Source organism: Tamandua tetradactyla, chromosome 4 (genome assembly GCF_023851605.1).
Source record: "Tamandua tetradactyla isolate mTamTet1 chromosome 4, mTamTet1.pri, whole genome shotgun sequence".
Taxonomy (NCBI): domain Eukaryota; kingdom Metazoa; phylum Chordata; class Mammalia; order Pilosa; family Myrmecophagidae; genus Tamandua; species Tamandua tetradactyla.
The window spans coordinates 74,701,900-74,722,973 of NC_135330.1; the positions used below are offsets into that span (position 1 = coordinate 74,701,900).

Consider the following 21,074-nt stretch of genomic DNA (forward strand, 5'->3'; position numbering starts at 1 on the left):
CCCTCAGTGTAGGGCAGTGAGTTAGTTGTTCTAGGGTAGAAGCCCAAGGGTCTGTAGTTTGTGAAGTACCATATGTGATTGTGATGCGTGCCCTTAATTTAAAACCAATGATAATGAGGAACAATGTACAACTTTGAGTGTGAAAGATCTGAAATGAGTGCATCTTTCTATCAAGATACTGTTTCCGTGTTTCTTAACTAGAATCATATTTTTCTGGGACCATGTTTCATTGTTGGTGCTTGGTTGGGTTCTTAGATATGCTTTTTTTTTTTTTTTTCCTTTTGCATGGTCAGGCACCGGGAATCAAACCTGGGTCTCCAGCATGGCAGGTGAGAACTCTGCCTGCTGAGCCACCGTGGCCTGCCCTCTCTTAGATATGCTTTTTTTTTTTTTTTTTTTTTTTTTTTTTTAAAGGAAAGACAGAGAGAAGGAAGGAAGGATAGAAGGAAGGAAGGAAGGAAGAAAGGGAAACATCTTTAAACATTTTCTGGTTTTATTGTATTCTGTTTCTCCGTTTTTGTTACATGGGCTGGGGCCGGGAATCGAACCGAGGTCCTCCGGCATAGCAGGCAAGCACTTTGCCCGCTGAGCCACCGCGGCCCGCCCTCTTAGATATGCTTTTGACAGGCTTTTTTAAAAAAAATTTTATTGAGAAATCTTCACACACATACATTCCATACATGGTGTACAATCAGTGGCTCACAGTATCATCACATAGTTGTGTATTCATCACCATGATCGTTTTTTAGAACATTTACATCACTCCAGAAAAAGAATAAAAAGAAAAAAGAAAAAACTCATACACACCATGGCCCTTACCCCTCCCTCTCATTGACCTCTAGTATTTCCATCTACCCAATATATTTCTTTGTTTCCCTTATTATTTATATATTTATTTTATCCTTATTTTTTACTCATCTGTCCAAACTCTGGATATGAGGAGCATCAGACACAAGGTTTTCACAATCACACAGTCACAGTGTAAGCATTATATCTTTATACAGTCGTCTTCAAGAATCTAGGCTATTGGAACACAGCTCAGCAGTTTCGGGTACTTGCTTCTAGCCACTCCAATACATCATAAACTAAAAAGGCATATCTATATAATGCCTATAATGCATAAGAATAACCTCCAGGATAACCTCTCGACTCTAATCGAAATCTCGCAGCCACTGCCACTGAACTTTATTCTGTCTCATTTCTCTCTTCTTCCTTTTGGTCAATAAGGCTTTCTCGATCTCTTGTTGCCAGGTCCTGGCTTATCCCAGTCTTTCTGTCCCACATTGCCAGGGAGATTTACACCCCTGGGAATCAAGTCCCATGTAGGAAAGGGGGCAGTGAGTTCACCTGCTGAGTTGGCATAGAGAGAGAAGCCACATCTGAGCAACAAAAGAGGTTCTCTGGCTGTGACTTTTAGGCCTAATTTTAAGTGGATTTAGCCCATCCTTTGCAGGAATAAATTTCATATGGGTGAACCCCAAGATTGAGGGCTTGGCCTATTGATTTGGTTGTCCTCACTGCTTGTGAGAATATCAGAAATTCCCCAAATGGGAAAGTTGAATATTTCCTCCTTTCTCCCCGTCTCCCCAAGGGGACCTCGTAAATTCTTCTATATTCACTGCCCAAATCACTGTGGGATTTATGGGGCATCACACTAACCTGGACAAACCTTTTGATAAGCTTAAAAATTTTTTTTTAATATGGCTGTATTTTCACTATGGCTTCTGAAAGTCTTGCAGTTTTCCTAGTTTGTTAATTGAGTGAATCCTGAATTTATGTTGTTCTGTTTCTCTCTCCACCCCAACCTTTTCAACTTATGTCCTACTCTGCATGTAAAATAATTTAAATTGTTTTATGCTAAAATAAAATTTTGATTAGTATTTTAGAGGTGATTTCTTATCATTCATATAAATCAGGAGTTGTGCTTTGTGTAATCAGTACTGAATAAAATTAAAAGCAGTAACAGTAGTTAGGACAATGAGAGTATTTAGAGCTCATCATGCCTGTTTAATTAAAATATAAGCTGTTAATAAAATCCCACAGGAAATTCTTTTCAATTCAAAATATTTTCTTGGCTTCTGCTGTGAGTAAGGCAAGATTCGTAAAAGAAATGAAAATGATTAAAACAGAATTTCTCTTCCCAAGAGGTATATTATTAAGAAGAGAGGCAAACGCATGTAACCATATGGCAAGAATTCACATTAGAGTGATACAGAATTTTCTAAAGGAAAATGCAGAGTGCTGTGTGTTGAAAGGAGGCACAGTTGCAGATTGAAAGGCTAAGGAAGGGTTATGGGTGTTGGAAGTTGTGTGTGAGAGGAGCAGAATGGGCAGACAGGATCCTAAGATGATGATTGAAGGGCCTCACTTGTGCAAGGTAGAAGGAGCAAACAGCAGAAAGCATGAAAGGAATCAGGGAAGTTCAAGTGTCCCGTCCCCCCCGCCCCTCCCGCCCCGTGAGTAGCAATGAGTCTGGTGTTACTAGAACTTAGACAGTGACCGCAGGGGGTGCTGGGATCTGTACCGAATGATCTCGGAGCACCTTTCAGAGCTCGTAAGGGGTTTAAAACTATGGAGGGTCAACCATGAAGCTGTGGTAGGGAGAATGAACTATTCAGAGATGGGTTTGGGTGAGAAAGGACCCTTGCCATGCTATTTTGATGCCTTGAGGTTGTGCGGTGCGACTGTTAGGCAGCAGGGAAGGATAATCGAGGGGTGTAGTGCTAAGACACAAGTTTGCCTCATTGTCTACCAAGCCAAATGGCTTTCGGGTCTGGGAATTAGGTAGATTTGAGAGCTCTGGCCTTGTGGGGCCTAATGGTAACATGGAGAAGATTGTGATTATACTGTGAGTGCTGGAGGGGAGCAAATAAAGTAGTGCCCAGAGGACACAGAGTGTGGGAGCCTCTCCTGTCCGCCTGTCAGTAGGACGTGAAAGCTGGAGTCTTCTATGAAAAGATGCTCTGTGAAGAAAGTGTTTGCGATGCAATCCCAGGGGTATTAGAGAAAAAAACATGAAAAGAGAATAGCAGGACAAAAAGAGTTACCTCTACAGTTATCTGTTAGCCATTCACTAAACACGAGACCCCTGTATTACTGTAGAGAGGAAGATGATGATTTTTAAAGGAATATTACTATTCCCATTCAAATCAATAACCAGGAACTGCAAATAAAACCCATGTGCAGAAGAGATTTCAAAGACTACAGGATAGCCAGTAGAAGGATATCTTCGTGAACATCTTTCCATAACCCCGCCATTTTAGTGAGAGCCCCAACTAAAGAATTGTTTGAGAACTTTTTAGGTCCAAGCTCTGAAACTTTATCAGATATTCTTGAAAACCTCAACACTCATAATGAGAAACAGCCAGAGTGGAATGAAAAAAGGGCTACAATGAGCAGTAGATTAGGAAGGTAGCTTCAAGAAGCATAGATTTATGTGACTATCCAGTGGAAATGCATTGGAATTACAAGTATGTTGTTTTAGTTTCCTAGGCTGCTCCAAGCAAATACCATGGAATGCATTGGGATACGTAATGAAATTTATTCAATCATGGTTTTGAAGTTGGGAAAATGTCCAAATCAAGAGATCATAAAGGTGATGTTTTCTCCCCAGAATTGTGGCATCTCGGGCTGGCTGCTGGTGACCGTTTGTCCTTAGCTTGTCACATGGAAAGACTCATTGCAAGGCTTCTGGTTTCTTCCTTCTTTTTTGGGTTACATTTCAGTGTCTTGCTTCCTGTTTCTCTCTCTCTCTCTCTAGCTAGCTATCTCTGTCATTCCACTTACAAGGACTTCAGTAATAGGGTTAGGACCCATTCTGAATGAGTTGGGTCACACCTTACCTGAAGAAGCCTCACCAGAAGGTCCTACCTACAATGGGTTCACATGATTAGAGATAAGAGCATGCGTTTCTGGGGTACATACAGCTTCAAACCACCACAAATGCCTAAAACATTAACCTTGATCTTAAATATCTTTTCTAGTGGAGGAGACAGATTACAACCTTGTGGGATAAGTCTTAGGATAGTAAAATATGTGCACAGAGTTGTTGGCAAGGCAGGAGGGGGTCAAACCTAGACTGGGGACTACTTATGGAGGGCTTCAAGGAAGAATTGATATCACCCTAAATATTGAGTTCTTAGCAGGAAGCCAGGTGAGGAGCAGTGAGACTGGGAGGGAGTACGTTTGAGGCAAAGCGAGTAACATAATTGAAGGGAATCAATAGGAAAGTAATTAAGTTTGGCTAAATTATTCGTATCTTTCTTTTGCTTGGTACTTTTTTTTTATATACTGTGTATAGTGAATTTTCTTCCTTCAAAAGAGTGATCAGTTTCCCTAGCACTAATTGAATAATTGTTCAATTTTCAACTTATTTGCATTACTTATTTAAAAAGTACATTAAAAACCAATACAGAGAGCTTCTGGGGAAGAGGACAGAGTAGGGAGCTCTAGGACTCTCTCCCCTTTGAGAACAGCTAGTAGATAGGCTGGGCTGTGTGAAACAATAATTCTGGGGCTCCAGAGCCCAGAAAAACACTGTATGGCATCCAGGGAACTGGGGAAGGAAGAGGTTGAGAAACTGTCGTAAAGATTTGTGAGTAGCTTGCACTGCAGCTGCTGCCAGTGCCCGTCTCCCCCTCTCCAGGTGGACTGCCTTTGGGGTCCAGTCCTGGGCTAGCTGCTGCAGACAGAAAGGGACATAAAAATCCTTTTCCCAAGAACAGGGGTTGGGGTGGGGTGGGGAGGTGTGCAAGGCCAAGCATTGATCATGGAGTTGATTAGCAAATTCGGCTCATTGGGTCTCAGCTGTGAGTTGGTGTTCCAACCCGTCCCAGAGAGGTCGCAGCCATTATTGCAACCATGCCCTCAACTAGGATGGAGGTTGGTTGTGCCGCTTTGAATGCACAGTGCCTCCTTAGGGCTGCAGGGAACAGTTTGCTGAAGGTACCATCTGCTCGGTAGACCAGAAATGCGCACCTTTGAGGAACTGTCAAAAAGGCTTTCAACATCTTTCCTGACCCTACCCCCCAGGGTTCTTTAGTGCTGGTCTACATCCCTCCATAGGTCCCTGGCCCTGCTTTGGCTGGGCAGTACTGACTTGGAAAGTCCTCTGTGGAATGACCCTCCTCCCAGAGTTTGACCTCCAGGAAAAAGCAGCTAGAGGCAAGGAAAGGCGTATTAAGCAACAACAACAGGGTGAGCTGGTGGTTTAGTGGTAGAGAGCTTGCCTGCCACGTGGGAGACCCGGGTTCGATTCCCGGACCACGCACCCAAAACAACGACAACAACTACAAACAAAACAAGAACAAACAGAATAGATCGAGATTCTTGGAGAAGGAACACGGAAATGAAGCCTCCTCCTGGGGTGAAACAATTGTGCACTTCCTGACTTTAAACCATATTACAAAGCTACAGTGGTCAAAGCAGCATAGTACAAGCATATGGATAGATACATTGACCAACGGGATCGAACTGAGAGTTCAGAAATAGACCCTCACATGGCCAGTGATATCTGACAAAGCTTACAAAATTCACTTGACTGGGAAAGAATATTCTCTTCAACAAGTGGTGCTGGAAGAATTGGCTATCCATTTGAAAAAGGATGAAAAAGAACCCCTATGTCATGACTTATACAAAAATTAACTCAAAATGGATCAAAGAACTAAAGACGAGAACCAGGACCATCAAACTCCTAGATGAAAATGCAGGGAAGAATCTTCAAGCTCTCGTGGTGGGCGATGGTGGTGCTTACACATTACTCCCAGAGCACAAGCAATGAAAGAAGAAATAGATGAATGGGGACCTACTCAAATTAAAAAAACAAACAAAGACATTTGTGCTTCAAAGAACTTTGTCAAGAAAGTGAAAAGGAAGCCTACTGAATGGGAGAAAACATTTGGAGACCACATTCCTGATAAGGCTCTAATATCCAGGATATATAAAGAAATCCTGCAAGTCTACGATTAAAAGATGAACAGCTCAGTTAATAAATGGGCAAAAATCAGAGTAGACATCTTTCCAAAGAGGAAATAAAAATAGATAAAAAGCGCATGAAGAGATGTTCAACATCACTAGTGATTAGGGAAATGCAAATGAAAACCACAATGCAATACCATTTCACATCTACTAGAATGGCCACTGTTAAAAACAGAAAACTGCAAGCATTGGAAATTTTCCAGTGTGGAGAAACAGGAACACTCATCCGCTGCTGGTGGAATTGTCACATGGTACAGCTGCTGTGGAAGACAGTTTGGCAGTTCCCCAGGAAGCTAAATACAGGATTACTGAATAATCCCGCCATCCCTCTACTGTGTATGGAACAGAATAACTGAAAGTAGGGACTCAAACAGATGTCTGCACACCTGTATTCACAGTGGTGTTAATCACAATTGCCAAAAGATAGAAGCATCTTTTGCTTCTATCTAGTGTCAATCGCCTGATAAGCAGATAAACAAAATGTACTGTAGACATACAATGGGATATTTTTCAGCTGTAAGAACTAATGAGGTCTCGGATGTAGTGGATGTGTATATTATAGAATGGAGGTTAGAGGATAAAACATGGGGCTGTATAACAGTGCACCCTGTTGTGGCTGATGGATGTTTCATGAAATATAACAAATGTATGACACTAATACAAGGTCTTAGTAATAGGGTGGTATATGGGGAAAATAAATCTAATGTGAACTACAGACTGTAGTTAAGAGTAATGTTTTAACATTCTTTCCTTAGTTGTAACAAAGGTGCCGTACTAGTGCACAGTGTCAAAAAATGGGGGGTATATGGGAATGTTATATGTTTTTTATATGACTTTTCTGTAAACCTACAAGTTCTCTGATGAAAAAAAAATAGTTGAAAACATTATGCCAAATGAAAGAAGCCAGGCATAAAATACTACATATTATATGATCCACTTATATAAAATGCAAGTATACGTAAGTCTATAGAGACAGTATTAGGTGAGTGGTTATGCGAGGCTGGGGTAGGATGGAGCGATTGAGAGGTGACTGCTATGGGGTGTGGGGTTTGTCTCTTTGGAGTAGTGAGAATGTTCTGAAATTGATTGTGGTGATGAATGCACAACTCTGTGAATATATTAAAAGGCCATTGATGGCTCACTTTGGATGGGTTGTATGGTATGTGAATATATCTCATTAAAACTGTTTTCAAAGAAGTTAGAAGAATAAGAGATTAGAGAAGTACAAATAAAAAAAAATCAGTATGTGCTACTCCTGATGCAGGAGTTCTTTCCTTTTTTTTTCTGTTCTTTCCTTTTCTATTCTGATCTGTCCCATCCTTTCCCATCCCAAACCATTATCTAAAGTTTCGCATATGTTTTGATAAGATTACTTCTGGAGATTTTATATTTCTTTTGATATTGTAAATTAGGTATTTTTCCATAATATATTTGAAACAGTTAATGCTTAAATATTGTAATGTCATTGGGTTCTGCATATTTATTGTGCATTTAGCTGTTTTACTGAGTTTCTCTTTATTAAGCCATTTTCAGTATTCTTCTGTATTTACTAGATATTTAATTACACCTGCAAGTAATATATTTGTCTTCTTCTTTATTATAATTATGCTTTCTATTTTTTCTTGCCATTATATTAGCTAGAACTTTCAGAATAATATTAATCAGTAGCTGTAAAATGGATATTTTCTTTTCTGATTTTAAGGGAATTCCTCCAATTATCCTTTAGCAATAAGCATGCTATTAAATGTTTTGAGGTAGATATTCTTTTCATGATGACAGTAATTTTCCATTTCCAACTTTTATAGAACTGCCAGAAATGGTACATAATATTGTCTAATGTCTTCTTAAGCTATAAATTTAATATATTTGTAGATATCTCAGACTTTTTTGTAAAAGAATTTTAAAAGTTTAAAGTGAAGTAAAGAAAATAAAAATACAAAGAAATCCATTTTTAGTGTCATTCAAAAAACTGTGACTAGAGCCAAAGTGAATTAAACATTATCACATTTGTTGACACAACTATCTAGGTCTTCATACTAACTTTTACTACTCAAACAATAGAAAGTAGGGGACGGTTTAGGGATTGAGAAAGAGATGAAACCAAAAAACTTTTCTAATGTGTTTATTCTTCTACACTGCAGTGCTGTGCTCCCAGAGACAGCTTCCTTTACTTAACCACTGCGCAGAAATTCAGTTGTGTAGAAAATTTAATTTGTTCAAAAGCTGAGGGAGACTAGAGCCAATGGGCTATATCCAAGTGCGTTGTCATGCAATTCAAACAGTGGTGCAGCTACCAACTTGTAATTTTTAGGGACTGCAAACAAAGGCTCTGTCTTGAAGTTGAACCTGAAACAACTTCTTATGCCTCTTAGGCTTTGTAACATGTGCAGGAATATATGGATACTGGGAAGGTTCAAACTTTGTTTCCCATCAATTAGCAACGCTGTCATCAATGACCCAGTTTTGCAGGACTCCGTCTTGATGACCTAGTATCTCTGTCATTAAGCATTTGAGTCCTTCAACTTCATCTTCTCCTGGGTTAAGTTCACCACCAGGTAATTTGAAGAAAGTTGTTCCCAGTTGTAACAGTAACACACGGGGCAGCCGATGCTTATGTGCAATCAGAACTCCTTCTACAGTCCCCCTCATTCCAATTTATCACATTCCTCCCTTGTGCACTGAAATCTGGCTGCCACAGAGCTGCCTTTCTCATAGAGGGGCTCTTTTGTACCAAAAGGATGATGGGTCAGAGGGTACAGGTTGCTGGTGTGCTTCAGGGCTGAGGGGCTCTGTCTGCTGGATGTACTGGTTGCAGAACTGGTTGACCCCCAGGGCCAGCCGGTCTGGGAGCGATTGGGCAGTACCACTGATGAGCTGGCGAGCCCGGGCATCGGCTGCCAGCAGAAGGGGGAGGCAGGGAAGACTTACCCCATGCAGGGACTGATTATCTGGGACCTGCTCAGCAGCCACCGCCTGCCGTTAACACGAGAGACTCTTTTTTACCACTGTGTACTATTTCAAACAAATCCTTGGGAGAGGATAATATTGCACACAAACCATCCTACCCACCTTTATAAAATCTTAACATTGCTGCAGCCTTCGAAATAAGTTTGAAGGCCCTTTGTCATTCTTCCCAATCCGTGTATATAGGGCCCCTGGCCACCATCACTCACTCACTTACTAATCCTGTCGCACCTTTGGCAGAGACCCATGTTTCTAGGTATGTTTGGGCCAGTTTCTGAGCTCTCCATTTTATTTTCTTTTATCTGGCTCTCTCTGTCCAATATTACACTGTCTTGAGCTCTCCATTTTATTTTCATTTATCTGGCTCTCTCTGTCCAATATTACACTGTCTTTGTCGTATAGCCTTATAACTGTTCGGGTAAGTCTTTATAGCATGTAGGACAAGTCTTCTCACCTCGTTCTTTTTTTTCTCCTTTTCAGAAATTTCTTAGCTATTATTGTCCCTTTACTTTTTAAGGTGATTTTTATTTTAAGTTCATCAAATTTCACTGCAAATCCTTTAAAATATTTAATGAAATTGTTTTATATTTGTGCATTTTTGGTAAAAATTGATATCTTTGCGTCTTTCCATTTTTTCAGGTTTTATTTTATGCCATTCAATGATATATTATAATTTTATCCAGAAAGTATTTATATGTTATTTGTCATACCTATTCCTAGATATGCTTATTGCTATTACTATTAAGATCTTTTGTTTCTGTATTATATTTTCGATGTGATTATTTCTGGGAATGTAAAAATGCCATCCTGTCGTAAGAGCCTGGGCGTTGGACAAACATACCTGTGATTAAAATTATTTAAGCTCTCTGTACTTACACTTCCTCATCTAAAAAAAAAGAGAGAGCAATAGTACTGATCTCATTATTGTTTTAGGTTTTTTATTATTGGTTTTATATTCAATTAACATATTTAATTAGTTATATGAGTGCATGGCATGTAATAAGTACCTGCAAATATTATCGTTGTTGTTGTTTAACTTTGAATCCAGAAAACATGTTCTTACTCTATCTTACAGACACACACATCATCCCCAAAATTGTATAGCTTCAACTTTTACTTTATCAATTTATACTTTTTTTGTTTTTTGTTCTGGTCCTAAATCCCAATACAATTTTATAGAGAAGTCATGATAATGAGTATATTTATCTTGGTTACCTGCTATTTCTTCAATTTTCTTCTTCTGAAACTCCTATGATTGGTGAGATCTCTCAATCTTCCATGTCTCTTAAATATTCCTATCTGTCCGTATTTTAAATCTCTTTTCCTTACTGTTTAGAGTTCCATGTGGATTATTTGTCAACTTTTCCTCCACTTACATGTCTATTTCATCTATTTAATTTCTTTAAAATCAGTTATGTTTCATTTCCAAGATTTTTTATTCATTCTTTTTCTCATCCACCTTTTCTTATTTTACTGATGCCTCTTTTGTTGCATAACTTGAATAATTTGTTGTATCTTTTTATCTCTTTTCATTTGCAATACATTCCTATTCTAGGTGTTGATGATGCTTAACTACTTTTCCTAGCATTTGATTTATCCCTGCCTTTTTTTTTTTTTGCTTAGACACTCAGGTTGAGTTAGAAGGCTTTTGTATGCCTTCGTCTCACTGTTTTTACTCTTTATTCCTCACTCTTTCATGGGCCTTGCAGAATTTCCTGATACCATGCATTAAGTTGTTTTGTCCTTGTACAGAGTTATCTCAAGGCTTTTCTTGGGTCTATTCAAGGCTTTTCTTGGACAGTGCATAAATGCTGAATATTGAGAGCAGATGTAGTCTTTGAGTAGATGCGGTGTTTGAACGGGCATAACTTAGGTGTAAATGATGATGGAGGAAGAAGAGATGAGATGAATGACGCTGCCAGAAAATGTAGGAGTTGGGCACCAGGATTGACAGAGGAAAATGTAAAATAATTTTCCTGTCTACTTCCTAGTTGATTATGCTCTTGTATTTCAGAGATCAAAGTAAACATGGCTATAATTTTGCTAATCCAGTTATTAAGTTCAGTGGTTCAATGTGAAAGCTTCTCACACCCATACCATCACCTTTAGTTTCAGTGCATCAGAAATTCATCCATTTGCATGTCTTCATTAATGTTTTAAAGAAAAGTTAGTAGCTGGCATATCTAGGTGGATCGTATTTATAATTTGTAATTTTTAGAGCAGTGTTTTCTTCACCTTGTGTCCTCAATAACTAGCACAGTGATTGACATATAATGTTCACTTAGTAATTATTAATTGAACAGAATTAAATCACCGAATCATAATGCTTTGTTGCTATGGTAATCTTTTTTTCTATATAAAGCTTTATAGATTATGCTATAAAATTAATCAGAGTGAAATAATAGTTGCTTTATTTTTCTTACCTATATTTCCTCTCCATGGAAGCAGGCAGTTTTAGCCAGGTATTTTTAAAATGGGTTTGACTCTAGAACAGTCTACATAAAACAATTTATATTAATTGTTGCATTTCTTATTGCTATTGTCAATAAAAGTAATCATAAACCACTATCTCCATCTTGGAAACTGGCTAAGAGATTCAGGTTCTTCATGAACTGCCTATTAGTCAAATACAAGTCTTACCTCTGGGGTATGTAAACTGACGCCAAGTTTAAGCAGCTTAAGTCTTACTGAATTTTAAGAAGTCAGACCAAAGAGAGTAAAAGGCTACACTTATCCACAAGTGTGACTTGTTACAAGTTGAGTCTGGCATTTTTCAGTGGGAGTGAATTTGTTTGTGAAAATCTGCCATGTGACAGATGTTCAGTAAATATTCCAAGCACACATTTAATAGTGATTTGAGTTTATCATTATAGATACAAGAAATTTCCCAGTAACTAGTTATGTTCTTAAATAACTATTCATTATCATTGTTCACTCTAGAATCACTAAGTTATACCTTCCAAGTCTTTATCTTCTATCTTTCCTTCTGGTGTTATAGGTGCCCTCAGCCCCCCTCCCTCAACCGTACTCACACTCAGCTTTGTCTGGAGTTCTTGTGACATTATGCTGCTATCAGATAGTATTGTGCTATCCATTCCTCGACCTTTATAATCAGCCCTGTTGAACATTCTGTACTCCTTTAGCACCAAATACCCAATCTCTACCCTCTTTCTATGTCCTGATGACCTGTGTTCTCAACTTTAACTCTCAAAGTGCACTCATTAATGTCAGCTCGTATTAATGAGACCCCATTGTATTTTTGTATACTCCTTTGTTTCTGGCTAATTTCACTCTATGTTATTCTTTTAACATACAGCATTATTATACTCTTGTGCAGTCATATTTATCTTTCATTTTCTCTGTAGTTCTGCCCTAGGAGTTATGAATAGAGAATTATTCTCCTGCCTTTCTCTTTTAACAGTATTTTATATAATGGCTTAATCCATCTGATATTATATAGTGTATAATATGAGATACAGGCATGACTTTTATCCCATGCTACTTAATGAATAATTAAGTTCTTTTATATTGGCTTAAACTGCCATAGTTAACAAATATTTAATTTATTTACATGCCAAGGTCCTTTTTCATGCTTTCTATTGTTTTCTTTGGTTAATTTGCCACATAGTTTTAATTATTAAATTTATTAGTACATCTTTTCAATATAGCAGTAAACTTTCTCTCACAGTAGTCTTTCTTTTAAATATGTATCAACCATTTTCATTCGTTTTATTTTCTGGGGAATTATGGAATCCCTCGTTAAGTTATAAAATTATAGAATTTTGCTTGCAAAGATAATTTTATCAATTAATTGGGGCAGATAGTTCAATTTTTAGTGTTAAGACTTCCAGCATAGGAACATTGCATTTCTCTTTATGTTTTTCCCTTTCTTTACCTCTTTTCTAAAGTATCGTGAGGTTTTGGGGTTTATGTGTCAGTCAAGAGTAAGCAAAAACTCATACAAAAATTCTGATGACGTACTAGTAAAAAAAAAGTAATAAAATAACAACAATTATCTCAGTGTCTACACTAGTAGAACACAAAGCCAAGTGGGGAAGATTGGCATCGAATGAATTGTTGCAAATAAATAATTACAAGTGTACAAAGTGATTCGAAAGAGGAATATTTTAATTTGTAGCATTCACAAATTCTGACCAGAAAAATAACTGGCCTTCTTGGGACCGTTCAGATGGGTGTGACATATGTGGACCTGCTGCTGAATGGGCCACACAGGTGGCCCTCCAGTAGCTGACCCTGGCAGTTATGCAAAGAAGAGATTATAACTCCTGCCTGTGATGTCCTCTGCAAATGACAAGTGTTGGCTTGTACGCATTGATGTGGCTTCCATCCAACTCTAACACAGACCACCTACATTTTCTCAGATCTGACTCTGTCTTATTCAGTGATGTGCTGGTAGAGATTTGTTAGCTTGCCAGAAATAAAAACAACAAACCCTAACTTGTTGCATTTGCAGATTTCTATAATGTAAATATTCCCATCTAGCTGATTTCAAGCTATCAGTGTGAAGTGAGCCTATTTGAAAAATTCCTAAAAGTTTTAACAACTGTTTGTTGCAAGCCAGCTCTAGTACCACCGAACCACTTTGCCTGCCCCCAGCCCCCACCTCGTCCTCTGGTCTGTGCCCCATTCCACCTTCTCCAAGATCATACCCCATCAGCTTTCTATACTTTCTTAGCTCTTTGGATGCTGGATTGTGGGCCTCTCCTTTCGTTTTCTTGTTAGGCACATATTATGCCATAAACAGAAATCTTTGCTTTCCCTAAAGGAAGCATTTTTTAGTATGAACACCTTGTTATTGAATTTAAAAATTAATACTGTTTCTTTTTTCATTGCAAGAGCAATCCTGTTTCACCTGGAGGTAACAAAGATGCTCCTCATTGACCAGAGAAAGGGTCAGGAAATCCAGACAATTGTGAAATTTAAAAGCTTAGAATACTATACTACTTAACAGCAGTATGTGCGCGTCATCTGAGATTTGCAAATCCATTACCAATATCAAGTCAGTTAACCGAGTTCTGTATTCTTGGTTAAAACACAGGATAAATCTTTGGAGAGAAGTTAGTTCTTATTTTATATAGGGAAGAGAGGGAATAAAACATGAGGAACCAGCTCCCAAACAGCCACTTGATTCCCTCATCCTAGAAAATATTTGGGGAGCTCTAGCTTGTACCCCATGTCAGAAAACTTCCACTTTTTCCTGTGCGTGTGAGCTGGGGCTTGGCCACTCTGAGGAATACCCATTTGAGGCACAGATTGAGCTTTACAGTGAAACGTAATGGCATAGAGAGAAATATTTGAAAGGTGAAGCCGAGGACATTCAGAGAAGAATTAGATCGGATTCTCTCATTCCTAATTAGTTAGGTCTCCTTTCTGTTTACTTCATCATGAAGATGATGAAAATGACATACAGAGATGCCTCAAGGCACTTGTTTCCATTTTGTGTTATCAGGGAAAGGTAGATTGGCTTTCTAAAGAGTCATCTTTGGATGCTGAGCCAAGTTTTGGTGACATAAATAGGCTTCTGAAGGAAATCCTCTGTCAGCGCTTCTGTAGATGTTCTAGAATAGCCTCCAGGCTGAATTTGAGTCACTGATTGATGAAAACTTTAAGCTCTCATTTTTTATGCTCTTTTAACTTGCACGGGGTAGACCAAATTGAGGCCCCATGAACTATTTTATTTTTTTAAACCTTAAGGGCTGTTTATAGTATTGCCACAGTCAAAGTAAAAAAATAAAATAAAATAAATAAAAGTTGCATCTTTTATTTTTGTCTCCTGGTGCTTCCTGGAGGTGGGTTAGTTCTTATGGATGTGGTTAAAGACTTTTTGTCCCTTACCTAAAAACAGAGAATGGTATGGAATTGGATAACTCAGATGCCTGTGCTATCTCAGCCCACATAGATACTCGTCTGGAGAAGAAAATAGAGGACGGTGTTGAATCTTAGCAGGACTCCCGGGGGTGATCAGAGAACCCATGTCAAAACAGCGGCCCTGCTGACTTGGCAAGGCAATGCATGTTCTTAATACTCTGTTTGTTGATGTTGAACTAGAGGACGGGTTTGAGGTTGTTGAGTTCCACTCTTGGACAGTGGATGGAATGTGCACTTCCCGAGCAGGCCAATCGAAGCATTCTCTAACTTTTTAAGTTTTGGAATGGCTTATTTGGATATAGGCTGGAGATTAGATATCTTATCTAATCTACTGTATCAGTGTTAACTATCCTGGAAAGGGTTATTGTACTGTGATTATTTAAGAGCATGCCTTTTTTTATTTCTCAGGAAATACACACGGAGAGTTCAGGGATACAAGTGCGTGAGGTGTGTGGGTTACCCTTATGTGATTCAGAAAAAAATGTGTATATGTAGAGTAATAATGCAGAGGGGGGGATATGTTGGCAATTACTGAATTTAAGAGACCCACATAGAGGAGGGTTTCTCTGACCAGATGAGAAAGACAAAGATGATTTGGTGAGTTTCATCTGTATATGGGGTAAAAAATATATAGGCTAAAATCACCAATTATCCCAAAACTCTTGCAAACACACATACACACACTCTTTCGTTGGAGATTAAATCCTGTCCTCTTCAAAACATAAGTTTAAATTCGTTTAATCCCTGGTCTTACGGGTATGAACCACTTTGTAAATTGGATCTTTGACCGTGCTGTTGTTTCAGGCAGGTCAAGGCATGCTTGTGAATCCATTTGGAAATACGACCTTTGAAGATGTTTTTAGTTAAGGTGTAGCCAAACTGAACGAGGGTGGGCCTTAGTCCACTAGAGCTGAAGTCGTATAAGCAAAGGCAGATGGACACGGAAGTAGAAGCTGGAAGTGGAATGTAGAGCAGGAGATACACATTGCCATGTGACAGAGGCAGAGACCAGAACCAGAATGCTGTGGACTCCTGGACAAAGTATGGCCCGGGGATACCTTGATTTTGGACTTCTGGCCTTCCAGCTGGGAGATGATAAATTCCTGTTTAAGCCAGCCAATTTATGGCTTAGTCATAACAGCCTTGGCATACTAAGACAATATTCAGCAAATAGAGTATCTGTAGTCTTTTCGAGTAATCATGAAACAAATACAAAGAATTGTCAATTATAAGGTCACAAAAACAAATCTCAATAAATTACAAAAACTGATAATCATACAGGCTGTAATTGTTGACTGCTATAGCCATAAAACTCGAAAACTACAAGAAGCTAATGCCAAAATGTTTATCCACACACTTGAGTAAAAGAAGAAATTAAAACTAAAATTGCTGACTAATTTAATATGAAGGACAATTAAAGGATTACGTATTATAAAAGGGACTTAATGTCTTCTAGAAAGGATCCATTTTTTTAATCCTATTTGCTTCTACCCATTGTTTCTGAAATTATAAAATATAAAGTCAATGAAGTTGAACTGGTTGAATTATAACAAGTAGACATCTTTATACAGAACTGGCAAATCTTCAAAAGCTTCAGAACTTTAAAAATAATTCACTCATTAATTTTTAAGAGTTTATTGCTTTTAGGTAAAAATTTGAGTAAAGACAAGATTTGAAACTGCTCTTAAATTTTAATGCTTAATTTAAGTGTTTGAATTCTCTTAAAATAAGGAAATGCACTCTTCTCACAAAATGATGATGGAAGCGCTACAGTTAACAAGGTTATCCATATAGAGAGATGGAACAAAGTTTAAGGAAAATATTGACTTTATTGCATTTGTTACCTCCTCAGTTTTCATCATCTTGTCAAAGTTTAATTGGAATATTAGCTATTGGGATTATTGGAACATTTGCTTACATATTCAAGTATTTTATATTAAAATGTCATGTAATACAAATCTATGATTGATATGTAATATTTTGGAATTTTTGAATCATCTCTGAATCATGTTTTAAATGATTACTCATCTATACTCTAACGATGAAACTTTTTTTTTTGTCTTTAGGATTTGGAAACATCTCACCACGCACAGAGGGGGGAAAGATATTCTGTATCATCTATGCCTTACTAGGAATTCCCCTCTTTGGTTTCCTTTTGGCTGGAGTTGGAGATCAGCTAGGGACCATATTTGGAAAAGGAATTGCAAAAGTGGAAGATACATTTATTGTGAGTATGATAGACTTATAACTACATTCACTTATTGTTTAATTTTTAAGATTAAAAATTGATATTAATTAATTAATTAATTAAAAAGTGATAACTTTTCTATCACCCCAGGTGCAGTTGGACATTCAGTTATCAGGATCTCCATAACGATTTATACATACCTCTATTAGTATATAACTCACTGTATTATAATTATTCTTATACTTATTTGAATGAATAAATTAGTGCATGGGAAAAACTCAAAAATTGTGTAGAATAAAAAGTAGAAATCCAACAAGAATTTGGATTTATTCTACTAGCTGTTTTCTCTTAAGTAAGTCATTTTTTTACTCAAGCCTCCATTTTTTAATTTATATAATGTGAATTTTGGTACAGCCTCTGAAGGTAAGAGGTAATAAGTTAAAGATTAGCACAACGATTAAATGGCTGATAATGATTTGTTATATAAAAAATTGCTTGGATACCTTTGTTTATTGCCAGTGGTGTTATAAATTTACATAGCTCTTTTGGAAAGATCATAATATATAGCAAGCACAATAATAGTGAGCATATAACTTAATTCAGTAATGTTTATGATAGAAATTTATCTAAGGAGGATAAATTGGTAGAACCAAAAGTAATATGCATGAATGTGTTCAAGGTTACATTACATTCAGTAGAAAAAATAAAGCAACGATGTTTTATTAGAATTTTAAGTTAAGTGATAATAATATGATTATAGGCTTATATTCTTTAAGAAAATTATGAGTAAAGAAAATGGTTGTGTTAGAGGGTAGAGCCATATATGATTTGTTTCTACCATCGTCACCACTATGCATACGTTTTATTTATTATTCTATAATATTTTTTCTTTTCACAAAAATACAGTGAAAGGCTTTACATTTAGCTGCATTGATGAAATCCAACAATTGAACATTGGTTTTTCAATTTAAATTATAGTTCCAATTTTTAACATTTAGTAATATTTCAGATATAAGATAAAAGGTAGCTCTCAAATATTTTTACTGTTAGAGTGGATGCTCTAGTTTGCTTGCGGCTGGAATGCAACACACCAGAGACGGATTGGCTTTCAATAAAAGGGGGTTTATTTAGTTAACGTGTAGTTCTTCAGAGGAAAGGCAGCTAACTTTCAACTGAGGTTCTCTCTTATACGGGAAGGCACAGGGTGATCTCTGCTGGCCTTCTCTCCAGGCCTCTGGGTTCCAACAGCTTTCCCTGGGGTGATTCCTTCCTGCATCTCCAAAGGCCTGGGCTGAGCTGCGAATGCTGAGATGAGGTATGCTGAGCTGCTCGGGCTGTGCTATATTGAACTCTCTCATTTAAGTACCAGCCAATTAAATCAAACATCATTCATTGCAGCAGACATGCCTCCTAGCCAACTGCAGATGTAATCAGCAACAGATGAGGTTCACACACCATTGGGTCATGTCCACAGCAAAAGAACCAGACACTTCATCTAGCCAAGTTAACAACTGAACCTAACTACCACTTATTCCAAATAAGTTTTGTCCTTTTTTTGGTACTGTACTTTTCTTTATTGATATTAAAAGAATCCTATTCTTACATTAATCAGGAGGGCAGATTAGTGGTATGAACTTGGTAATGCTGGATTGTTCATTCATTCATTCAACACATTTTTGAGTGCTTACTGTATGCCTGCTAATGTTTTTCATGCTGCATGTACATCAGTGTATACAACAGACACATCTCATGCACCTGTGGTAATTATATTCCATCAGTCATGAGTTATGTCTATTAGGATTATCCTTTATATAGAATAGACTTTAAATCTATTAATGTTATACCCTAATCAATTTAATTAATAATAGGAAAAAGTCTTCATAAAATTTACAATTCTATCAGTTATCTGTGGTTTTAGATCTTGGTTCATTTTTCTCTATTTTCACATATTTCTATGTTATTTTTGGCCTGCCATCAGTTGTATGCTTATAGAACAGAAGTATTTCAAACATAATTCCGGTTAACAAAGGCCTGCAACAGTTGTACGCCTAAAGAACAGAAATATTTCAAAAATGATTCCGGTTAACAAATAGTGACATAAATCTGAATTATCTTCTCAAAGCAAATGGAATTTGCTTTGAAAGCCTTTTACACGTTGTAAAGCTATGTAAGGGTAAAGTAGCATCCTTTATTAGCATTATGTCTTGAGTTTATTGCCTTTTACCCAATTTCATAAGTAACGACACTTGGAATATAAATATAAAAGGGAATAAAAGACTATGCTTGTGTTAATTTGCCAATAACAGGGTATGGGCTAGCTTTGTCTGCACTCCAATAATCAATCACCCCCCACCCCCACCCTCTCTTCTCTCTCTCCTCTCATGCCTAGAAATGGAATGTAAGTCAGACAAAGATTCGCATCATCTCAACAATCATATTTATACTGTTCGGCTGTGTGCTTTTTGTGGCTCTGCCTGCAATCATATTCAAGCACATAGAAGGCTGGAGTGCCCTGGATGCCATTTATTTTGTGGTCATCACTTTAACAACCATTGGATTCGGCGACTATGTTGCAGGTAAGGTTTTTCTGGCACTGACACGACTGTCCTAAGCCATGAGCTTTAGGCTTTTCATTTGGGTTTACAGTGCAGCACAGTGGCAGAGACGAAGCCATCATTCCATGGCAGTGGGGGTAAGCAGAGGGTGGGGTTGATGAAATTTGTATTTCGTTCTATGAAAGACATTTAAATTGATGACTGTTCAGAGGTTTACATGCCTGTCCCAATTTCCAAAACAAACTCTCGGCATCTTGAATTTTTTTTTGCACTGATTCAAGAAATCAGGTTTAACCTAGCCTTGCTTTCTTGGCTTAGACCCTTTTGTGGCTGGAGTTAGAGATAGCTACAAACCTCAGGAGACATACTTGGCTACTCGAAACCTTTTTCTCTATCATATTTACCTTGGTTTTCAGTTCTCAGGACAGTAATTTTGACCTTATCTACAGTGTCTACATTTTTCTATCTATATTTTTTGACTTTTCCTTTTCTGCGAATGTCATTTCAACTGTGATTTGTTTCATTGTTTTATATCTTAAGTATTAGGTTTTTATCCTTGCAATTCTCTTTTCTTCAATTATATTATCCAGTTATTATTATTGTCATAACTCCAAGTTTAAATAACTTATAATACCTGTGGCAGGGATAATTACAGTAATCCTTCATTACGTATCGTTTTGACTAGCTCCAGAAAACCTAAATCATCCTTTTGAAAAATCCAATTTGAGGTATTAGAAAAACGTGCTAAACATTACAGTAGAGATGTGCTATTAAACTCTCCAGAGTAAACCCACCAGCCTAATTTGGTTTTAAGAGCGTTTTATACTTTCTGTCTTATTTGACACAAAATTCTGACTTAAACATTTTCAGAAAGGAAAATATGATGTATGGTTCTACAGAAATCTCAGAGAGGCCTGATGGTTCTTCTGTTTCTATTAATTTACTAGTTCTGGCAAGCCCTCCTTGTCGGTGATATATGATATCCTTGAAGGTGGGGCTGTATTCATGAGTGAGTTTTGCTTTTGGTCAAAGATACTGTAAACCCATCTCTGTATCAGACAGGAAGACCTGGAAAAGGAAGATATATAACTTTGTTGAAGATGTTTTAATTTTATAATCAGCAAAATGCGGTGAGAGGCATGTCAGACAATTGTAGTCACCATATAAGAAAACAAGGGATCAAAAATATCCCTTGTATCGACTTCTCATTGAAGATGTATAATTGGTTTAAGTAGAAGGGGAGAGAGTGTTAATATAGGAGAAAGGAGAGATAGTGATGAGAATGAGCTGCATACTTGTGGGGCATTAATCTATTTTACCAGTTCATAAATGTCATTAATGAGGTTTTATAGCAACTTTATGGACAATACAGATCTCATGAGACAAGTCTTACATTTTCAGGCCTACAACCTCATGTTGAATGTGTTATTTCAACAATTGACAGATTGTGTCAGCTCATTCCATGGTCCCTTATGATCGGAAGTTTTCTGAAAAAACCAGAA

The 21,074-nt window shown here is 37.5% G+C and overlaps 1 protein-coding gene and 1 pseudogene across 6 annotated transcripts in view; one reads left to right on the plus strand and one right to left on the minus strand.

Annotated features, from left to right (window-relative positions):
• KCNK2 (potassium two pore domain channel subfamily K member 2) overlaps window positions 1–21,074 on the plus strand; it is a 165,503-nt gene that overhangs the window by 81,987 nt on the left and 62,442 nt on the right. For all 6 annotated transcript variants that reach the window (XM_077157814.1, XM_077157813.1, XM_077157812.1 and 3 more), the window contains exons 4-5: window positions 16,896–17,056; window positions 19,407–19,593. In XM_077157814.1, the coding sequence (XP_077013929.1) occupies window positions 16,896–17,056; window positions 19,407–19,593 (348 nt within the window). The remainder of the gene's footprint in view (window positions 1–16,895; window positions 17,057–19,406; window positions 19,594–21,074) is intronic.
• On the minus strand, window positions 8,167–8,867 carry LOC143679245 (cleavage and polyadenylation specificity factor subunit 5 pseudogene; annotated as a pseudogene).